This window comes from Heptranchias perlo, chromosome 36 (genome assembly GCF_035084215.1).
Source record: "Heptranchias perlo isolate sHepPer1 chromosome 36, sHepPer1.hap1, whole genome shotgun sequence".
Classification (NCBI taxonomy): domain Eukaryota; kingdom Metazoa; phylum Chordata; class Chondrichthyes; order Hexanchiformes; family Hexanchidae; genus Heptranchias; species Heptranchias perlo.
The window spans coordinates 15,320,648-15,341,464 of NC_090360.1; the positions used below are offsets into that span (position 1 = coordinate 15,320,648).

A 20,817-nucleotide genomic window follows, 5' to 3' on the forward strand; every position below is an offset into this window, starting at 1 on the left:
AATGTTATTATACTAATATGTATCATAATGCCTCTGGACTCAATGCATTAATATTGTAAATGCCATGTAAATAAAATATGGAACAATTACACCCGTATGAGCCAGCATGAAGCTAAAATTCAGGGATTATTCCAGATAGGTTAATATACAAAAAAAAACATGTTCGATGCAAACAAAAGCAAACATTTTAAATATGCAATGTACAATTCGATATTTTGTATTCAGTAACAAATACTGTGAAAGCCAAGTTAAGGTGCTTATTTAAATTTTTTGACAGATAACCCACACCACATGTAATATACACTTCACCCTGCCTCTTGTAAAAAAAAAAATCACATAAAACATGCACATAGAACACATACTTGGGCCTTGTGTTCAATTCTCCAGCATTAAATAGTGCAAAAGTTAGTTGGAGGTTTGCTTAGAACATAAAAAAAGTATTACCGAATATCACACACCTAAGTTTTGAGGCCTTATTTACAATGTAAAACAGTCTGTTACATGTGAGAAACTATAATAGTCTTGACTAGGTTCTAATTTTGACACTCTTATTTTAGTACAGCGGTCGTGTATGAGTGACATAGCAGACGCAAATACAATTATATTCTCCCTGCTGTGTGAAAGCACAGCCTCTGGTTGGTACAGATGGCAGTTGGCGGATGGCCAAGTCCAGATACCCCACTGATAAGTTATATTCATTAGCAGCGCACAGCAGGAAATGCCTGCGCAACGTGAAGGCTGTGATTATATTTTGTTTGTTTACAGGATCATTAAGCTTTTAGTCACAGCAATGCACTGACAAAACATTATTGTTACTTAACTGAAACTCTCATGGAATTAACCCATCAAACAAATACAAGCTGGTCCGCAGTGAGGCCTTTACGGTTGCTAAGCTAATAATGTCATTCAAGGTCATTCCTCGTTACTGAGCCGATCAATCATTTTTGCTGATGATGTATCATAACAGCTCGTTCACTGTCACTAAGCTGATAATGTCACAGTGCCTCCTGCTTTGAATTTTGAACTGATAGCTTCATAATGAGCTGGGACGCCTTTGTGCTGCAGGAAAGTTAAAGGGGAATAAAAGTCGAGTACTTTGTGTTGAAAGCTCGTCCATCAATTGCTTATTCATAAAATATATTGGTAACAACTTCACATCAAAGCAGAGATGTCCCAACTGCAGCCAATGGGTCACTTGCAGCCTCCAAGTGCTGGCATTCCCATCCATGAAGCCCATGCAATTCAGTTCTATTGGTGCTAACGTTTCTTAAGGTGTCAGCCATAGCTCAGTTGGTAGCCCTCTCACTTGAGTCAGATGGTTGTGGGTTCAAGTCCCATTCCAGAGACTTGAGTGCAAGATCTAGGCTGACACTCCAGGGCGTTACTGAGGGAGTGCTGCACTGTCGGAGGCGCCGTCTTTCAGATGAGATGTTAAACCGAGGCCCCATCTGCCATCTCAGGTGGACATAAAAGATCCCATGGTACTACTTTGAAGAAGAACAATGGAGTATTATCCCTCAACCAACGTCACTAAAAAAAGATTATCTGGTCATTTATCTCATTGCTGTTTGTGGGACCTAGCTATGCGCAAATTGGCTGTGTTTCCTACATTACAACAGTGACTACACTTCAAAAGTACTTAATTGGCTGTAAAGTGCTTTGGGACGTCCTGAGGTCATGAAAGGCGCTATATAAATGCAAGTCTTTCTATCTTTCTTTATTCCTGGCGTCATCCTGATTGAACTTTATGGGTCTGGAGATTTAGAGAGGGATATTTTTAGTGTTGTTGCCTCATTGGTGGCCTAAATCTTAAATAAGAGCACTTAGATCTGTTAGTATCTGAAGCTTGACATCTATGCAGATTAATGGTAACATTGATTTAAACTTTATGTGTGGCCCTTGAGTCTCCATGATTTGCGTCTAGGTGGCCCACGATGTCACACAATTTGGACACTCCTGCTTTAACAGAAAACCAGATCTCAGGTCTCTGTTAAAATATAAATAATTTGCAATGGGGTACAGAGTGCATGGGTTCTCCCAGGGTCTGGTAGCTCTCAGGCTAATCCAAATTTGCAGCTCCAATTAAATGAATGGAGCCCCTCTAGGATGCACAGGGCTCCTCCCTGTCGTCCGAGCAGCTTGGATACATGGAGGTACAACATAATGGATAACTGACAAAGTAAATTCATCAGACCTTTTAAAAAAAAATGTCAAGGTTTTTTTTTAAAATCAACATCTATTTTTCCAAGTGGATGAAGGGGGAATAATTTAAACAAAATTACTTCCCTGACTTTCCTGCCCCTTTGAGTTTTGTTTTGACGGTTTTTGGAGAAGAAATGCTCTCAGTCCGAAGGTTCATCTAAACATTAACTTCTGGGGCCATGTTGGCTGGCACTCAGTTGGAGGTCTTGCTTGCAAAGGCAGTAATGATTGCCGGCATGGGAAATAAATAGACCCACACTTGTACAGTGGAGGCAGCTCATCTGAGGCTTGGGACAGAGTAGAATGCACTTAATTTTGCATCTGGCCTTTGTTAATCTGGGCTGATCTGACCCTGACACTAGTGCCAAAAGTGGAAATAGTGTTCAATTTCTCACACTGATCCCTCCCTTGGTTGGCCATAAAAAAACAAAAATATACTGAAGCAAACGATAATGATTTGATTTCCTACAATTAAACATGACCTTTTTCATTCTAGGTCCTCTGTATGGTTGGTTATTATTTAAAATCCATCCCTACTGCTTCAGTTACTTCAGATATGATTTCAGATCTATAGCTCCCCTGGTGACATAGTGAGATGTCGGTTTGATTCGCTAGTCTTTTGAGTTAGCTGATCTTAGTTGGGGCACAACATCCAGGGCTAGGGAGGGGGAGTATCAGCCAGGGCTTCCATTCCTGGTTACTCTCTGCTGGAAGTGCACTGCGGGCACGTCAGATGAGGACTGGATTGGGCTCAGCTGTTCTGCCCACCCCCAGTATAATAGCTTGTTGACTCACAAGGTCAATCAAGCCTCACACATGAAGAACGGTGAACAGTGAGGTACTGGAGAGTTTGTGCATCTACACACCAGTCAGGAACCAGTAAACTGAGTGAGGGGAAATTAGCAACAACAAACAACTCTACTACCTCATGAAGGATGCAGCTACAAGGCTTTAAATAATAACATTTTAGTAAGTGCTATATTGATATGTTTCATAAACAGAATATCTGACTGAGAAGAATTCTTACTTTCCTTTAGTTATGGTGCATTCTCTGAAATCTCTTTTAAAAAAAAGACAATTGGGGTAATTGTAACTTTGGGCGATAGTGTATAGTGTAAAATGGGTGATAACGAATTGGTCGCCCTTTATAAACCAGGCCCAATTTTGCTTTCCATTGAAGTGAATGGAAGGGGGAATCAGGCGTGTTGTTTAACGGGCGGCTAATTCAACACCTTACACCATCGTCCAAAGTTAAAGTTACCCCGAATAAATTTATTGCAAAAAGCAAACAGGCATATAGCAAGAGTTGGCCTCCTACTGATTAAAATGGAATCTGTAGCTCACTGCTTTACTACAAACCTTGGACAGAATGAACTTCAGGTATACTTCCTGGAGAGACTGTTAAGGGCTAACATTAATGGTTTCAGGAATTATAACAAGGCACTCAGACTTCGAATGCATAAGAACGGTTAAGGACGAGAAGAGGCCATTTGATACATTGAAGCTCAGCCCTCTTTTACTCTAAGAATGAATTTACGTTACAAGTTTTGTCTTTTAGGGACTTAAGGTTCATAGAACTTCCCACAGCTTGAGAGTGCCACATGTAAAGCGTCCGTCACACTTTCAAGAAATTGTCTCAAATATCATATTCATAAAATAGCAAATTATCATCATCCATTTCCTGCTGGTTTCTACTGACTTTGGAAACCTGGCCTCTTCACAAGCTGCTAATCTATATGTCAATGAACTATTCCTGCCTGTTGAGTCTCAGGAGGAGGGCCATCACTGCTGTTTTGGAGGCTTTCTTTTAATGGATAGGAACTTCCCTCAGCAAGAGCATTTAGCCTCAAGTTGGTCATTGGCCAGGTCTTTTTAGATCACTTCCCCACAGGGAGCAGATGGATCAGATTTCTGTTCTGATCCATCTTATACTTTGTAGTCTAAAGGGATCAACCAGGTTAAACACAGCTCTGCCTAAGCAGCCAACAGCTTCTCTCAAGGCACTCCCTTTACACCTACAGGTAATGGCCATCAAGATGGAAACATTGTACTTGACATAATATACTGCATTGAGCATTACACCGTATAACACTCCTGTCATTGTAAAACAGCATTTCTCGACTTATCATGAGTAACACCAATGGGAGATATCCTCGTAATAATAGTGATTCAAAGGAGTGAATAGTTTGATGGCACACACAAACACCACACACTACAGCATATTATTATCCCATTCTGAATTGTTGCTCTAAAACAAATCTGTTTAATCAATCGTTATTCGCCACCAGAGTTCTGGTGGTGGATCTTAAACTGCTCTACACTGTCCTTTTGTAACTATTATCGTAAAATATCAGCATTTTCGTATTGAAAAGAGAAAGGCATTCTCCTCTGAATGTGTGTCATCACGAATGAGTATATGAGAAATAGAGGTTAGTGCCCTTTCATAATCATCAAACAGGAGTTACTGCAAAGTTTGCTTTGACGTGAAGAGATTTGAGCTTTACGTCAACAAAAGCTATGGGATATAATTCAGGTGTGGAATTACCCGGATCGCACATAGGTAAGTGTTGTGAGACCACCTTGAGGAGGGAGTGTCACTTGCTTCAGCTGCACATTGAGTGCAGCTGGTGACAAAGCAAAGTTTAATAATGTTGTCAGGTAGACCATTGGGCCCTTGTCACTTCTCTTCCAGATATGTCAGCTTTCAAGAAGATCTGTTTCTGTCTTTGTCATGATTTTCATTTGTCTCTTTTGGCAGCGTTTTCCTTCCTCATCTTGCTTGTGATCTATTTTCACAGCCATACTTCCTTCCTCAGCATCTGCCTCCAGCTGAAATTTCACCCTTACTCTTGGTTCCACTTACAATCATTGATATCTCCGTTACACTCAACATTCCTCTGCCCACTGAGCTCATCATTTCATCTCCTTTGTTACTTTGACAGCATCTCCTTTCTCTGTAACTTCAACCAGCAAGAAGAATGAGAGCAGCAATGCTGTGGGAACGCCAAAACCTCCAGCTTCCCCTCCACTTCACATCTCACCCTGACTTGGACATATATCGCCATTCCTTCGTCGGCGCTGGGTCAGAATCCTGGAATTTTTTTTTTGTGGGAGTTGTGGGAGTGCCTTCACCGCAGGGACTGCAGGAGAAGGCTCACCACCACCTTCTCAGGGCAACTAAGGATGGGCAATAAACACATCCCAAGAACAAAGTTAAAAAATGCAAAGCGACCATCGGCAAACCCCAACTGGGCTTCACTGCATTCATTCCCTCAACCTCTCTCTCCAGCAGCATCAGCTCAATGCACATTGCAGCTGCCATGGAATTCAGCCTCACTACATCCTTCATCTCCTCTGGTGCTTTAACAAGTGGACTTTTTATTTCAAGAAGTTCTGATGAAGGAATCCAACTGAAAGGTTAACCTGCCTTTTCTTTTTACAGATGCTGACTGACTTGTTTTGATAACGAGCTTTGATAGACCAAAAAAAAAGTTGGAAGCATTTTTTTTCCCCCACTTGTATCTTGCCATCTAAAAATAAGCAGCTACGGAGATAACAATATTCCATGAATACATGTGATGGCAGATTTCTCAAATAAGCAACAAAAAAATAGTTTGAGAATGAAGTTTGCCAAGTAGTAATATCGCATTACGGATAATAAAAATTTAACTGGGTAATGATGCATTAGGGGGAAGCTAGATAAGTACATGAGGGAGAAAGGAATAGAAGGATATGCTGATAGAGTTAGATGAAGAGGAGGAGGCTTGTGTGGAGCATAACCGCCTGCATAGACCAGTTGGGCCGAATGGCCTGTTTCTGTGCTGTAAATTCTATGTAATTCTATGTAACTATCGTTATAAAGGTATAGAAGTTAATATTCAATTCAAAACCTCCCGAAGTACAATTAACATCATGCTAATTTACATTTTAATTACTTCCCAAGAAAACAGTGCATTTATTGACAGTAGAACATAATGTCAACTTCATGGTGCTGTGTTGGTAGACACTTAATGAACTTAATTAGATAATCAGGGATGTTAATTATCTCAGTAATATGCAGATAAACATATTATGCAAATGATACATTAATTTTGCAGGCAAAATTCACGGAAAGATTTGTACACGCAGTCTTTTGTGCAGTGCCAGCATGCCTGCTAATATCAGGCGACTAAACCAGCAGGATAATTCACTACAGCTGTAGTATCCCAAACTATAATAGTTTAATATTAACTAGCAACGAGGAGAAAGTAGTTTGCTAACTCCTCTCATTAGTAAGCACCGCGGTGGAGGTTCCACTTTTGGCCAGGTAGAGTGTGCCTGTATGTCCTATCCCAAGATGAAGGAGGCACTCCACACAGCAACTGTAGCTAAGACCTGATGAAGCACACTCTCGGCAGCAGGAAGGCTTGAGTTGCAGGCCGGCATGAGAGTGCAAGCAGCGAACAATTGAATGGGAGGCAGGGATGCCGGTAACCTGGCAGTGAAAGTACTTCAGAACACAAAGCGTTCAATCTTCACATAAAGTAATTGAAATGTTTGACACTTGACCATAGTAACATTTGCACGTCTTAAGGAATAAGGCCACAGTTCAGTGTGGTATTGGAGAACACAACAAAAGCAGAAGTGATATCAATCGAAAGAAAGAAGGAGGAACTTGCATTTATGGAGCACTTGATCACATCCTCAGGACTTCTCAAAGCTGAAGAATTACTCTTGAAGTGCAGTGGCTATAATTATGTAGGTAAATATGGCAGCCAATTTGCACACAACAAGGTCTTAAACAGCTAATGAAATGAGTGACCAGTGTTGGTCAGGTTACTGGGAGAACTAACTGCCTGCTCTCCTTCGAAAAGGATCTTTAACATCCGCCAAAACAGGCAGATTGGAGCTCGGCTTAACTGGGGAGAGGGGAATATTCAACTGCCAGCCACCCATTTCTCACCTGAAAAGAGGCAGTCTGCAGAGGAAAATCTGATGGGGATCTTGGATGCCCATTTGATTTAATTTTCAGGCAGGCCTTTAAATGGGTCCGTCTGAATGAACCTTCATGCTCCTCCTCCCCCCCCCAACAAAAATCTTCAGGCTCGCCACCAGCCTGTTCTCGCCAACCCTTCCCCCTCCACCCCTCCACCATGAGACCCTACTTGCCGACTGCCTCCGCACAGGGGTCGGCCGATTTACCGCCTCACCAAGCTTTACACGAAGCCCAAAATTTAAATGAAGCCCAAACTTGAAAAGGGTTCGGGCCTCCTGACTGAGGCCTTGGGTAGGCACCATGGGCACACTGCTGATATCAGGCCTGACTTGAAAATCTCCCCAACATCTCATCTAAACGACAGCAGCTCCAATAATGCTGTGCTCCGTTAGTACCTTACTGAAGTGTAACTTAGATGACGTGCTCAATTCCTGGAGTTGGTCTTGAACACACAACCTTCTAACTCAGAGGCGAGAATGCTACCTTAATGGTGCTATACATTTCTCAAATGCTACCACAGGATAGTCAGCATAAAAGATCATTTTTTTTTTGCAGATGTTCCTATTAATAAACTATCACGTTTTCAGCTAGAATTTCCTCTCCAGCCTTAGTTAACGGAGAAGTAGACTTGAGTTTACTCATGAGAAGTAATGCCATTGGAAGGCAGTAATAGATCTTCCTTCCTGATTTTACACAGCCTCAATGTGGAAAGTTATTAACAGAAATGGTGCCCAGAAAAATATTGCTTGTTAAGGATATCCAATCTGCCTAGAATCTTTGAGAAATTATCAGTCAGACAGACAAAAGAAGGTTAGATGTGCATTCACATTCAGATCAGTTGGTGTACTACACATCAACAACTTGTATTTATATAGTGCCTTTAACTTAATAAATGTCCCAAGGCACTTCACAAATGCATTATCAAACAAAATCTGGCACATAAGGAGATATTAGGACCAAAAGGATGATCAAAGAGGTGGGTTTTAATGCTGGTCGATTCACAAATCACGGACATCAAGCAAGGAAAATGGCGGATTGTTGTCATTTTAAAACTGCTCCTTAATTGTTTGTGTCCAGTAAAAATTAAACATAATCAACCAGAAGTAGAAAAAAACCTTTAGTGCTCATGGTTCTTAAAGGAGGAGAGAGAGGCAGCGAGGTTTAGGGAGGGAATTCCAGAGCTTAGGCAGCTGAAGGCACGGCCACCAATGGTGGAGTGATTAAAGTCAGGGATGCGCAAGAGGCCAGAATTGGAGGAACGCAAAGATCTCGGAGGGTTGTAGGGCTGGAGGAGATTATAGAGATAGGAAGGGGCGAGAACATGGAGGGATTTGAAAATAAGGATGAGAATTTTAAAATCGAGACATTGCCGGACCGGAAGTCAACGTTGGTCAGCGAGCACAGGGATTATGGGTGAGCGGGACTTGGTGAGAGTTAGGATACGGGCATCAGAGTTTTGGATGAGCTCAAGTTTATGGAAGGTGGAAAATGGGAGGCCAGCCAGGAGAGTATTGGAATAGTCAAGTCTAGAGGTAACATGGATGAGGTGGTCTGTCAGTATCCCCAGTATCCTAAGGAACGGCATTGCTATGCCTAAAGCCTCCACATTTCAAAGGTCATATGTAGGTAATGGCATTTCACTTTACAGTCCAGCCCTGTTGCTCCATGGCTTTAAGGCATTAGAGCAGGGTCCATTAATAAGCCAGGCTGAATCGCTTCCAAGAATGACAATCATTTGTTTCCATTTACAAGTGTGCAATCTATTACATTGTAAAATTTGAAAAAACGTCATCTGCCAAATATGTCCTTCGAGTCCTTATTAGGTGTGGCTACTCTTTCAACTACACATTCGGGGATTTTATTGTTACATTATTTCATTCCGAAATGGAAGCGGTGCCACTTAAAACATCACCTGCCAAATAAGGCCTTCATGTGCTTATTAAGAAAGGGCAAGTTTTTTCCTTTAAATTTGGCTGTCTTTTTCAGGTCATGAAACCTTTAGCTGTGATCTCCTTCCTCCCAGTTCAGCATGGATCCATCGCCATGTTGGCAGTTTCCTAGCAGGTATGTGGGGTGCTCATGATTGTTTGATGGCCTCTCATGGCAGGAAAATGCCTCTCTTATTATACAGTCAACTGAATCTCCCTCTGCTCAGCCATTCAACGCAGAATTTCACAGTTGGATAAATTAATACATGACCATTTAAACTAATTAATTAGCAATATATATATATTTAACAAGTGTGAAAACAGCTTTATTACAAGTGGGTTTGATTGGCCAGTTCAATTCCACCAATGCTAGTGGATTCACAAATCACGGACACCAAGCAAGGAAAATGGCGGATTGTCGCCATTTTAAAACTGTTCCTTTACTTTTTACTGGACACAAACTGTTAACACAATCAGCCAGAAGTAGAAAAAACCTTTAGTGCTCATGGTTCTCAGAGTTAGCATGGAGTAGTTCCACTATCCCAAGCTATTATTTATGTGCAATATAACACATTCAGGTAATTTAACAGATGAAAAAGATTTTCACGGAATGCTTTATAATAATAGACGCCTTTGTCAGTTGATGAATGCTTTAAACAATTGTAGGCATATGTCATTGGTCCTACTTCGTGATTTATTCTTCCCTTTTATTCTTTTCAATGTTGGTGGTCTGCACTATGGTGCTTGGCCTTTTTCACCTTGGGTTTCCAATTTCAAAAACAATATTTTACAATACCATTACCAGACCTCTAATTGTCGTTGAAAACAATGAATGGTTTGATGTCTAGTTTTCTTGCTTTCAATTTTATTCTCAGCATTTAAAGGAGAGATGAGAAATATACCCATCATTAGGTCACTGTGGAATCAATATCAACCCAATGATTGATTCTCATGGCACTGTAATACTGACAGACACACACTCTCGGAGCATTGATTTTAGAATTTAAATGTGTCCTTGCCATGCCTTTTTTGTTGGTGTGACTCTCATTCAAAATGCAACCACTATTTTAAAACTGTTTAGCTCTGGAGCTGGCAGTTTATTCTGCTTTAATTTTTTTACAATGGTACTTGATACTTACTCACAGATCAGTGAATAGGAGACCAGATATAATGACAATAATGCACTCAAAATCATGTGATTTTTTTTTAAAACCAACTCAGGGTTTGTTTTAGTACTCACTTTACCTGTACCAGGACAACCAACGAGTTGGCAAAAGATTTGTTCCTGTTTGTCCCTAAACAAGGCTGTAACACCCATTATAATATCTATAACCTTTTGAGAACTGAGCAAGTTACCTGAGCACTGAGATAGTTACTGCTTTAGCATTCTCCTGGCTATCTCTTCTTTACAATATCTACAGTTTGATTTTTATACAGAGGAACAACTTATTCAAAACTGCGTCAGATCGTTGGGGAGTGACATTATCGAGTGCCTGTTACAAGAACGATGACCTAAACAAAAAAAAACGTCTAACCGTGTGGTTGGTAGATAACTGATTTAACAATAAAATAAAAGGATAGATACAACAAATCTTCTTTGCTTTGCTCACCTTAAATTGCTGGATACTCTGTTTTATAACAGGAGTGATATACTGTATTACTCTGCTGCTAAGATGGAGCTGTGCTTAAGCTGGCCTCTCCCTTTAAGACCATAGAGACTAATTATTGTAAATCTTGAGGTCAGTTAGAGGTTAATTGTTATTTTTGAAGAAAGTTTGTAGCTTGGCAGACACTTGTAAATTTCAAGCTACAGGTCAGAAGAAACAAGCATGAAATAACTGCCTTTCTTTCACTTTTGAAACTTTGAACTGTGAAGCATGAAGTATAATGAACAATCTCTAGGTGCGACTTCATATTTAATAATTATAAAAACATTAGCAGATCTCCCTTGGCATTGCTCACAGTAATTTGGTTAACGCTCTGCTTTATAAGTACAACAATGAGAAAGAAAAGAAAGACTTGCATTTATATAGCGCCTTTCACGACCTCAGGATGTCCCAAGGTGCTTTACAACCAATGAAGTACTTTTGAAGTGCAGTCACTGTTGTAATGTAGGGAGATGTGGCAGCCAATCTGCATAATGTTATTCCATGTATTATTCTGCTCAGGCGCAGCCATGTCCCTTTAAGTCCACAATGTCTAATTATTATCAAAGAAAAGTAAGAGAAGATCTGGGAGGTGTTCAAAATTATGAAGAGTTTTGAAAAGCTAAGAAGGAAATAAAAACTATTTGCATTGGTCAGTGAGTCACTACCCAATGGCCTCCTTCGCCACTGTATAATTCTATGATTCTGTGATTCTAAACAGAGGTTTAGGTCATTCGGAGCTTAATTGATGTTTGTTCATGGAACTTTGCAAACTGGACTGTGATTATTAATTTCAGGCTGGAGGTTAGAAGTGCAAGGCAGCATTTTGAGATTGTTTCACATTTGTAACAAAGTTCAACATCTGGAGTGTGACATCTGCTGTACCATTTTTGATGTGTTTTAGATAGCTGGATAGATAGATGTCTAGGCAGATATCCAGATATAGACAAAGAGAAAGAAAGGCAGTTGATTCCTAACCTTGTAATGTTCTGGCGAGGTTGCTGACATGTCAAAGAGAGAAGGCAAGCAGCTGTCAAGCTGGAGAACCTTCCAACAACAACAATAATTAACCTCAGGACCTATTTAGACCACTTCTCCACAGGAATACCTGAGCAGTGGCCTTAAAGGGCCAGGCTAAGTGAGCAGCTAAATGTTACAACTGTGTTCCAAATGCTCAATTAAGCAATGCCATGGAAGCTCAGTATTATATATATATATGTGTATAAAGTCTAATCATTGTTGAGGAAGATTAAGAGAAGATCTTTATATATGTATATTTTATATGTGCTTTCTATCTAATTATATACATGCAGAAATATATATACATAATTAGATAGAGAGCATAAAGTTTGAAAGACAGAAACTTTACTTTGAGTTCCAGCAGCTACTTTTTAAAAATTCCGACTGTAAAATAAAACTTTTGACTCCTCAGGACCGATCACTGGTGCTTCTAATGATCTTTTATTCTAAGGCAAGGCAACGGCGTTTAAGACGAAGAAAATAAACAGGCTTACGGTGCAGTCATTTATCAAAGGCTTGATAGACTGTCGGTGGGCTACATGTTAAGGGAGATCATAAAATGAATAACGTTTCGTCTGATCACAATTTACTTAATTACAGTCCTTTTGTCGAGGAACTAAAGCAGAAATTGCAAAAACACCAATTTCATGCATTCGTGCATGAGTTATGTCTCAAAGCTGCATTTTCCAGATGGTAACATTTTCAGTGGAAGAACTAATGATGTGGATATATTTAGAGGAAAACCAATAAAGGAGTCTTTAACCTTCAACAGCAAAAGCTTGTTCTACAAAATGTTCCAAGGGGTAAATTAACAAATATCAATTACACTGCTCGCTGAGGTGAAATCAGCTGTAATAATCAAAATTAATTTTTAAAAATAATTAAACAGACCCTAGGGCAAATTGTCTATGCTCTCTGGTATGACATCACAGCATACATTTGTACCTGTGATTGAATTCTCATTGTGCTAATAATCCTCCCGTCTAAAACTATGCTACTTTGAAGTTCTCCGAAAATAGCAAGAGCAATGAATCCTCACTTGATTCACAACTCCAAATCCAGGTTTCTTGTGGAATTGTTGCTAATTAATACACTTGCAAGTTAAATGGTCGAAAGGCACTCATCCTGAATTTAGCTCTGGTGAATAATACTTCCACTCCTTGAGTCAGGATTTAAGACCAGTGCGAATCAGTGCCAACTAATGTAACTCCTGGGTCAGCATCCACACAAAGGAAAATTGCAGTCCATGCATCAGGCAAGGCAATTTAACACTGCCCATGAAGTGGATAGGGATGGAGAGGAGTGTAATTTGTTAGAAAGTGTCTGAATCTGAACAGAACAACAACTTGCATTTATATAGCGCCTTTAACCTAGTAGAAGGTCCCAAGGCGCTTCACAGGAGCGTTATCAAAAAAGATTTGACACCAAGCCACATAAAGAGATATATTAGGACAGGTGACCAACAGCTTGGTCAAAGAGGTAGGTTTTAAGGAACAACTTAAAGGAGGAGAGGTGGAGAGGTGGACAGGTTTAGGGAGAGAATTCCTGAGCTTAGAGCCCAGGCAGCTGAAGGCACGGCTGCCGATGGTGGGGCATTGGAAATCACTCAGTACAAAGTATGCACTTTCAAGAACCGTGGCTGACTTGACCTCCCTAACTCAGGATCACTGAGGCCAACTGTAAAACCAACCAGGCCAAGATGACTGAACGCAACACAGAGCAGGGATCAAACTCAGGACTTTCCGACTTTGTATGATTCAGTACCATGATGCCTTGAGGGTAGCCTGAAGTTATCTATTGCACATAAAACAAATACTGGAAGACAACTATTGCGAATTTTAGATTCCTCTCCCCTCCTCACCATAAAAATGCCCCAAATTCTAGTTACCAAAATATTTGTTTCTTTTGATAAATGCTGATGAAATCAAAGGCAAATCACTGCTGGACTGATTTGCATTGATTTATATATTTACATTTTGGAGCAATGATTACACTCTGGTGAGGAGCATTTTTGTTTGTTCACAAGTGAAACTTTTTAAACTCCAGTCAGAATGTTTTTTAATGTTATTCAGTGGAAACACAGAACTGGATATTGTACAAGATGCACCAAAACGCAACATAAGGTATAACTCAGCAGAAAAACTGCTAAACTGTTTCTGTCTGACAAATGTCTTAAGATTTAAATACTGAATGTACGGCGGAGTGAGCCTCGGCTCAGTGGTCACATTCTCATTGTAACTCCAGAGAGCAGGAGACCAGGGCTCCAGCCTCTGAATACTGGGTGCTTTCAACTGGAAAGGCTAAAACGGTGATGTTTCAAAAAACAAACGGTAAGGTTGCTCAGTTATAATCTGATATTGCAGTACAAATCTGGCTGGAAATACTGTATTGTGAACAGATACCTTTACAGTTAGGCGGTTGGCCTCTTTTAAAAGTCGTTTGCCAACTGAACGCACGGCCGTTGACAGACTCCCAGGCAGCCACTCTGATTTACTCTGCAGAAGCTGTGCTGTTACACTTCTACTCGACAAATTCTTCTTTTCCGAAGCTGAGAAAGCAAAACAGGCCCCGATTAAAGAAGTCATGCAATCTTCGACAGAACCTCCGAGTTTATCTGAAATTAATGCTTGGAATTTTTATAAAATGCAATCGATTAAAACCAGGAGCATTCACAATTAATTTTCTTTCCCGATTCTTTACTGAAATGCCATAGGAAGTAACAAATGTCAGTTCATAGTATAGGTATCATTCTCCAGATCAGAGGGAAGGAAGATTTCTTTCTGTCTCGGTCTCTTTCTTTGTCTCTCTCTTTCTCTATATATCAGTCTCTCAAGTTCAGTACCTCTCATTCTATCTCTATCATTGCCTCTATCTTGTCTTTCTGTCTTTCTGTCTCCATCTATCTCTTCCTCTCTCTCCAGACTATTTCTGTCTTTGTTTCTCTCTCTGTCTCAGTCTTCTGTCTCTTTCTCTGTTTCTCTGTCCTCTCTCTCTCTCTCTCTCTCTCTCTCTCCCCCCAGCTGTCATTGTCTTTCTCTCTTCTCTCTGGTCTCTCTCTCTTTCTCTCTCTCTCTCTCTTTCTTTCTCCATCTCTCCCTCTGTCTCTCGTCCCCTCTCTCTTGCCCCTACTCTCTCTCTCCTTCTCAGTATATTTCCCCTTCTCTCAAGCCCCCTTCCCTGTCCCTCTCTCTCTCTCTTTTTCTCTCTGCCCTTCTCTCTCTAAAAAAGAGGATACACGTAAACAGCAACAACTTGCATTTATGCAGAACCTTTAACGTAGAAAAAAGAAGCAATCTAACACAATACAACTTACACAAGATACCACAAGTAGTCCAGGCCTATATGTGATCAGATGCTATAATACATGAAGGCCAATTTTTCAAGTGCGTGTTGTTGGCAGGGGAGCCTCACCCACTGGGAGCGCGTGTCAGGAAATCACGGTTGGGGGCCCTATGATTTTCTGTGCATTCATTTTAATGGTCTGTTTCTCTGTCCTCTCTCTCTTTCCCTTTCTCTGTCTCTGTCTCTCTCCCTGACTGTCACTCTGTCTTTCTCTCTGGTCTATCTCCATCTACCCCTCTGTCTCTCTCCCCTCTCTCTCGCCTCTACCAGGCAATTTCTCACCATGAGCTCCCAGTGAGTGAGACTCCCCGTCTGGCTGGTTATGGTAAACAACCTTGAGAGTTGAGCACAATACGTGTGGACTGAGTAATATTAATTCTCGACAAAGGACATTAATTCCATTAGTAACACAACAATGAATTTAACTAAGCAATACTGATGAGTGTAACAGCTAATAATCACAGCAGAATATACAGTGATATAACACTATAAAAACACAGGTGGAATTGGGCTGGGTGGTACAGTGGGTTAGACAATGACCTTTCCACTCTGGAATCTAGTGTCAAATCTAGACCAGACTGATGAGGTGAAAGTCTCCTTTGCCCGCTGTCTGTAAGGGCCCTGTGTGAAACGAGTTTCGATAGTGAAAGTCCAGCTCTTAGTGGCCATGGACCTACAGCACAAAATTAGTACTGAACTGACAGTCTCACTCAGGAAGACCACATGTGCGGAAAATGGAAAAACGCAAAACTCAAGCAGCAGTTATACTTCTCCTGTTGCAACATTGTTGGGATAAGATAAAGCAAGCTTTACTTTGCACCTGACCATGGTACACCTGATCTGTAAATGCTTGATGCTGATACTGGGTGCTTGAAATGAAAAATATTCCTTTCCCCAGCACTAATATCCCTCACTTCAATCAAAATAAAATCTGAATTTAACAAAAAGTGGTTTGTTGATCTGATTCCACCTTCAATCACTGCAACGCAGGACTCACACCATATTCTGGCACTTGTAATAAACTTCCCAGCCATACCGACCTATATATTGATGCCATGCCTTTGTTGCAGACTCTTCCCACAGAGGAGAGATCTCAGAAATGCCTACGACATTCTCATTAGACCTCTGCTTCACTGAGAGGTCTATCTTGTAGCTGTCCTCCAGGGTTTGTCTTCTCTGTGACATAAGATGAGTCCACACCCACTCAACTGAATCCATAACTTCCTTTTGAACTTTCAAAAAAAAAATAATAGAAATTTCAATCTTAAAACCTGTGTGTGGCACTCAGTGTAAAAGACATATCTTATTTCCCTTACAAAATTGACCAAATATGTAACTGTCTACAATATTCAGCTACTGAAGATTGGCTTTGTCTGCAATGAAACTGTTCAATAAAAGAATTAATAATATGATCACTAAATATACTATTTCCCTTGTTTTGCTCTAGGAAACAAGATAGCGCAGATTTTACAAATTAGCGCAGAACTTCACAGGACAGGAGCACACGTTGGGAATTTGGTTCAGTCATAGAGAGTTATACAGCACGGATAGAGGCCCTTCGGCCCATCGTGTCCGCGCCGGCCATCAAGCCCAGTCTAATCTGACATTAATTCCATTAGTAACACAACAATGAATTTAACTAAGCAATTTGATCTGACTTCCGTGCCTAAATTCCTGAAATGTGTCCCCATCGTGTGACGATCTGCAATGGATGGAGTGTGAAGTACATTGACCCCCACACCAGAATTCCCAATATGCACACCTGTTGTGCAAAGGTCCACGCCATTCTTAAAGGTTGCACACTTGTCTTTAGGGTAACAAAAAGACAGGATTAGCAAGGTATATTAGTGGTTATAAGACTGGACTAATAACCCAGAAGTCATGAGTTCACAATACCACCATGGCAAGTTGAGAAATTGAATTCAATAAATCTGGGCTACAACCAACAAATAACCATGAAATCTGCCAGATTGTTGTGAAAACTCAACTGGTTCACTAATGTCCTTCAGGGATGGGAACCAGGCACCTCGACCTTGTCTGGCCTACATGTAATTCCAATCCCACTCTATGTGGTTGACTTTTAATTCCCTCAGGCCAACTAGGGATGACCAATAAATACTGCCTTGCCAGCGTCGCCCACATCCCAAAAACATTTTTTTTTTAAAAAGACAAAAATAACATCACGTTCAATAAAGATGAACTATTTCATTTTCTTAATAATTTGGTAACAATCAATTGAATTTTCTTTTGCTTTGTGGCCTTGAACAGGTGTTTATTACCATCTTGAGTGTGGATTGATTCAAAGGATCCATCATATTCTTCACTGTTTGATGATGACTGCAAACTCCAAGGGATTTTTTTGCTGCTCATCCCCACACCAAACCCATCAGGATAGCTGTAAAATGGCATAACATCTGTTACATGTCAAAAATACACCACAGCAACAGAAATGATGAGAAAATCCCCATGCAGTGATGTCAGTGTATAACTTGTGGGCACCGTAGACATGAATTAGGTATGTCCGCACAATATTCTCCGTAACGCATTGCTCAATTATCGTGTATTCTATTCAAATTACCCGTGGTGGCTGAAGCTTAATCAAAAGGATAATGTGTATATATAGTCAGAGTCAGGGTTGGTCCATCACTGGGGCCTAGAGTTCGTTGGCCCTATCATATCAGTTTGGCTCAATTGGTATCATCCTTGACTCCAAGTCAGAACGTCCTGCATTCAAGGCCCACTTATCAAGTATGATACTTCAGTCCAATCCTTTGTCTGAGATGTTAAGCTGAGAAACCCTCCCGCCTGTTGAGGTGGACATGGATTCCATGGAACTATTTGAAGAAGAGCAGGGAGTTGTCCTGGTGTTCTGGCCGACATGCTTCCCTTAAGCAACACCACCAAAAAACAGAATAACTCGCCATCCATCTAATTTGCTGCATGCAAAATGGCTCTTCCATTTGCCAAAAAAACAAGAATAGCTACACTTCAAGGTAATTCATTAAAAGTAAGGGTTTTGGGACATCACTGAGAGACACGATAATCATAGAATGATACAGCACAGAAGGACGTTATTCGGCCCATCATGCGTGCCCATCTTTGAAAGAGCTATCTAATTAGTCCCACTCCCCGGCTCTTTCCACATAGCCCTGCAAATTATCCCCCTTAACGGTTTCTCCTTACTTACTCTATCAAAACCCTTCATGATTTTGAACACCTCTATCAAATCTCCCCTTAACCTTCTCTGCTCTAGTAAGAACAATCCCAATTTCTCCAGTCTCTCCATGCAACTGAAGTCTTTCATCCCTGGTACTACTCGAGTAAATCTCCTCCGCACTCTCTCTAAAGCCTTGGCATCCTTCCTAAAGTGTGGTGCCCAGGACTGATCATAATATTCCAGCTGGGGCCTAACCAGTGTTTTAAGAAGGATTAGCATAACTTCCTTGCTTTTGTACTCCATGCCTCGATTTATAAAGCCAAGGATCCCGTCCGCCTTTTTAACAGTCTTCTCAACTTGTCCTGCCACCTTCAAAGATTTGAATACGTACACCCCCCGGTCTCTCTGTTTCTGCTCCTCCGTTAATATTGTACCATTTAGTTTATATTGCCTCTCCTCATTCTTCCTACCAAAATGAATCCCTTCACACTTCTCTGCGTAAAATCGCATCTGCCATGTGCCTGCCCATTTTACAATTCTGTCTTTCCCCTCCTGAAGTCTGTCACTATCCTTCTCACTACTACTTTTTCGATATGGCTCTATATAAATGCAATTTCTTACTTATCTCAAGATTAAATTGCAAGTACCACATTGAATTCAAATCAAGAATTTTTTCCTCTCACAGGGGACATTTATAATTTTGGAGACACATTAATGATGTTCTTACCTTCCAGTTTTAATTTGACAAAGGCAATGAATGAGACAAATGATGAAAGGTAAGCTGGAATTGTACGTTGCAAAAATGGTATCCCATTGTTCTTGCAGGAACTTAAGAGTATTCAGCAAGATTTGCAGGTCAGAAGGTGACTGTCTGGGTCTTGACAGACAATATAGAATGGCTCTGTTTAAACTACTGTAAAGGCTGCTCAAGGCATGATCTTTCTGGGAACACACATGCTCCATTGCCTAAGGGAAAGAAGAGAAATGCATGAGAGTAATCAGATATATAACAGACCGTAGCATGAAACCAGCATGTGGGGAGAATGACCAGTACAATGGGGTATTTCATAATCCCCTGTGAGGGCTCTCATCAAGGTAGAATGTGAGGATGTTACATCATCTAGTCAGCAGAACTACTTTCCTTTAGAAATTCAAGTTTTGAGCAATAGGAAAAGATATCTGGAAACTGGAAATACTTACACTGCAGAAAAGAAACCTCAGAGAAGATCTAATTGAGGTATTGTTGACTTCAACAGGAGTAGGTAAATTGAACCTTAATAATATGTTTGACAAAATGACAATATGTACAAAAAGGGCGCACAGATTCACACTTAGAAGAGGAAATGTGAACAAATGTACTTTACATTCTGAGTGGTGAATATACGGGGCAGACTGGCTAGGCAGACAGTGGAAGTGGACAGAGTCGGCAAATTCGAGAGGGAACTAGGTAGATATTTAGCACAGAAAGCAATTTAGGCTTTTGTAGGACAGTGCACGGTATTTTTTAAATATCGGAACTGGCCAGATAGTCCACAATGGTCTCTTCTGATCCTCCATTTCAACGTTCCTAAGACTCATTCATAACTTGGCCACTTGTGAGTTTTCAGTCGACCCTGCTCATGGAACATAAATCCTATCCAAAAAAGCTTTCATAAATGTTTTTCAATACGTTCAGAGAGCTGCAGAGGAAGTTGAAAGCAAATGTGAAACAAAGTGTCAGCTTGGCTCAGTTGTTTACACTCTGAGTCAGAAGATTGTGGGTACAAGCCCCACTCCAGTGCAGTACTGAGGGAGTGCTGCATTGGTGGAATTGCCATCTTTCTGATGAAACATTAAGCTGCTCAGGCGGACGTAAAAGACCCTATTTGAGGAAGAACAGAGAGTTCTTCCTGTGTCCTGGTCAACATTCCTTCCTCAATCATCAGCACCAAAAACAGATAAACTGTTTGCTGTTTCTGGGGCCTTGCTGTGCATGAATTGGCTGCTGTGCTTCTTTACATAACAATAGTCACTACACTTTAATCCATTGATTGTAAATTACTTTGGGATGTCGCGAGGATACGATAAGGTGCCATATAAACGCAAATTATTCCTGTCCTTAAAACACTGGCTGCTACTCAAAGCTATGGACAGTGACAGCAACGAGGCAGCGAATTGAACGACTCCAAATGGTCCTGGGAAAGTTAAGCTGATAAAATAGGAAGCAGAGTTAAGGTAAATGGCGAGTAATTGAGGTACAAATGATCTGATTTATATGCTTCACAATTTACTGTACAGTTTTCTAATGCGATTTGTGAGGGAAGTTATGCAATATGGAAACAGTAGGGAAAAAGACTGGCCGGCAGTAAGCTGTTTAAAATGAACATTCTGGTTGACAGCTAATAGTTGACAAGTTGGCGCAATGTGATTTCAAAGCCAGTCTGAGATTCACGAGAGAATGTGGGAGCTTCTTAGACGGTTCCATCAAAACTATATTCATATTAATATTAGAGTTTTTAAATTACAGTCTCCACTGGTATTCTTTAATGCTGTGTGGATGAAAATGGT

At 40.6% G+C, this 20,817-nt stretch overlaps 1 protein-coding gene across 1 annotated transcript in view; it reads right to left on the reverse strand.

Moving 5' to 3' along the window:
• The window catches only part of wdfy4 (WDFY family member 4), a 225,644-nt gene that overhangs the window by 109,880 nt on the left and 94,947 nt on the right, over positions 1-20,817 (reverse strand). Inside the window, exons 37-40 of the mRNA XM_067972622.1 lie at positions 18,998-19,236; positions 17,393-17,508; positions 16,154-16,345; positions 14,174-14,319 (exon numbers count right to left, since the gene is read on the reverse strand). Of these exons, the coding sequence (XP_067828723.1) occupies positions 14,174-14,319; positions 16,154-16,345; positions 17,393-17,508; positions 18,998-19,236 (693 nt within the window). The remainder of the gene's footprint in view (positions 1-14,173; positions 14,320-16,153; positions 16,346-17,392; positions 17,509-18,997; positions 19,237-20,817) is intronic.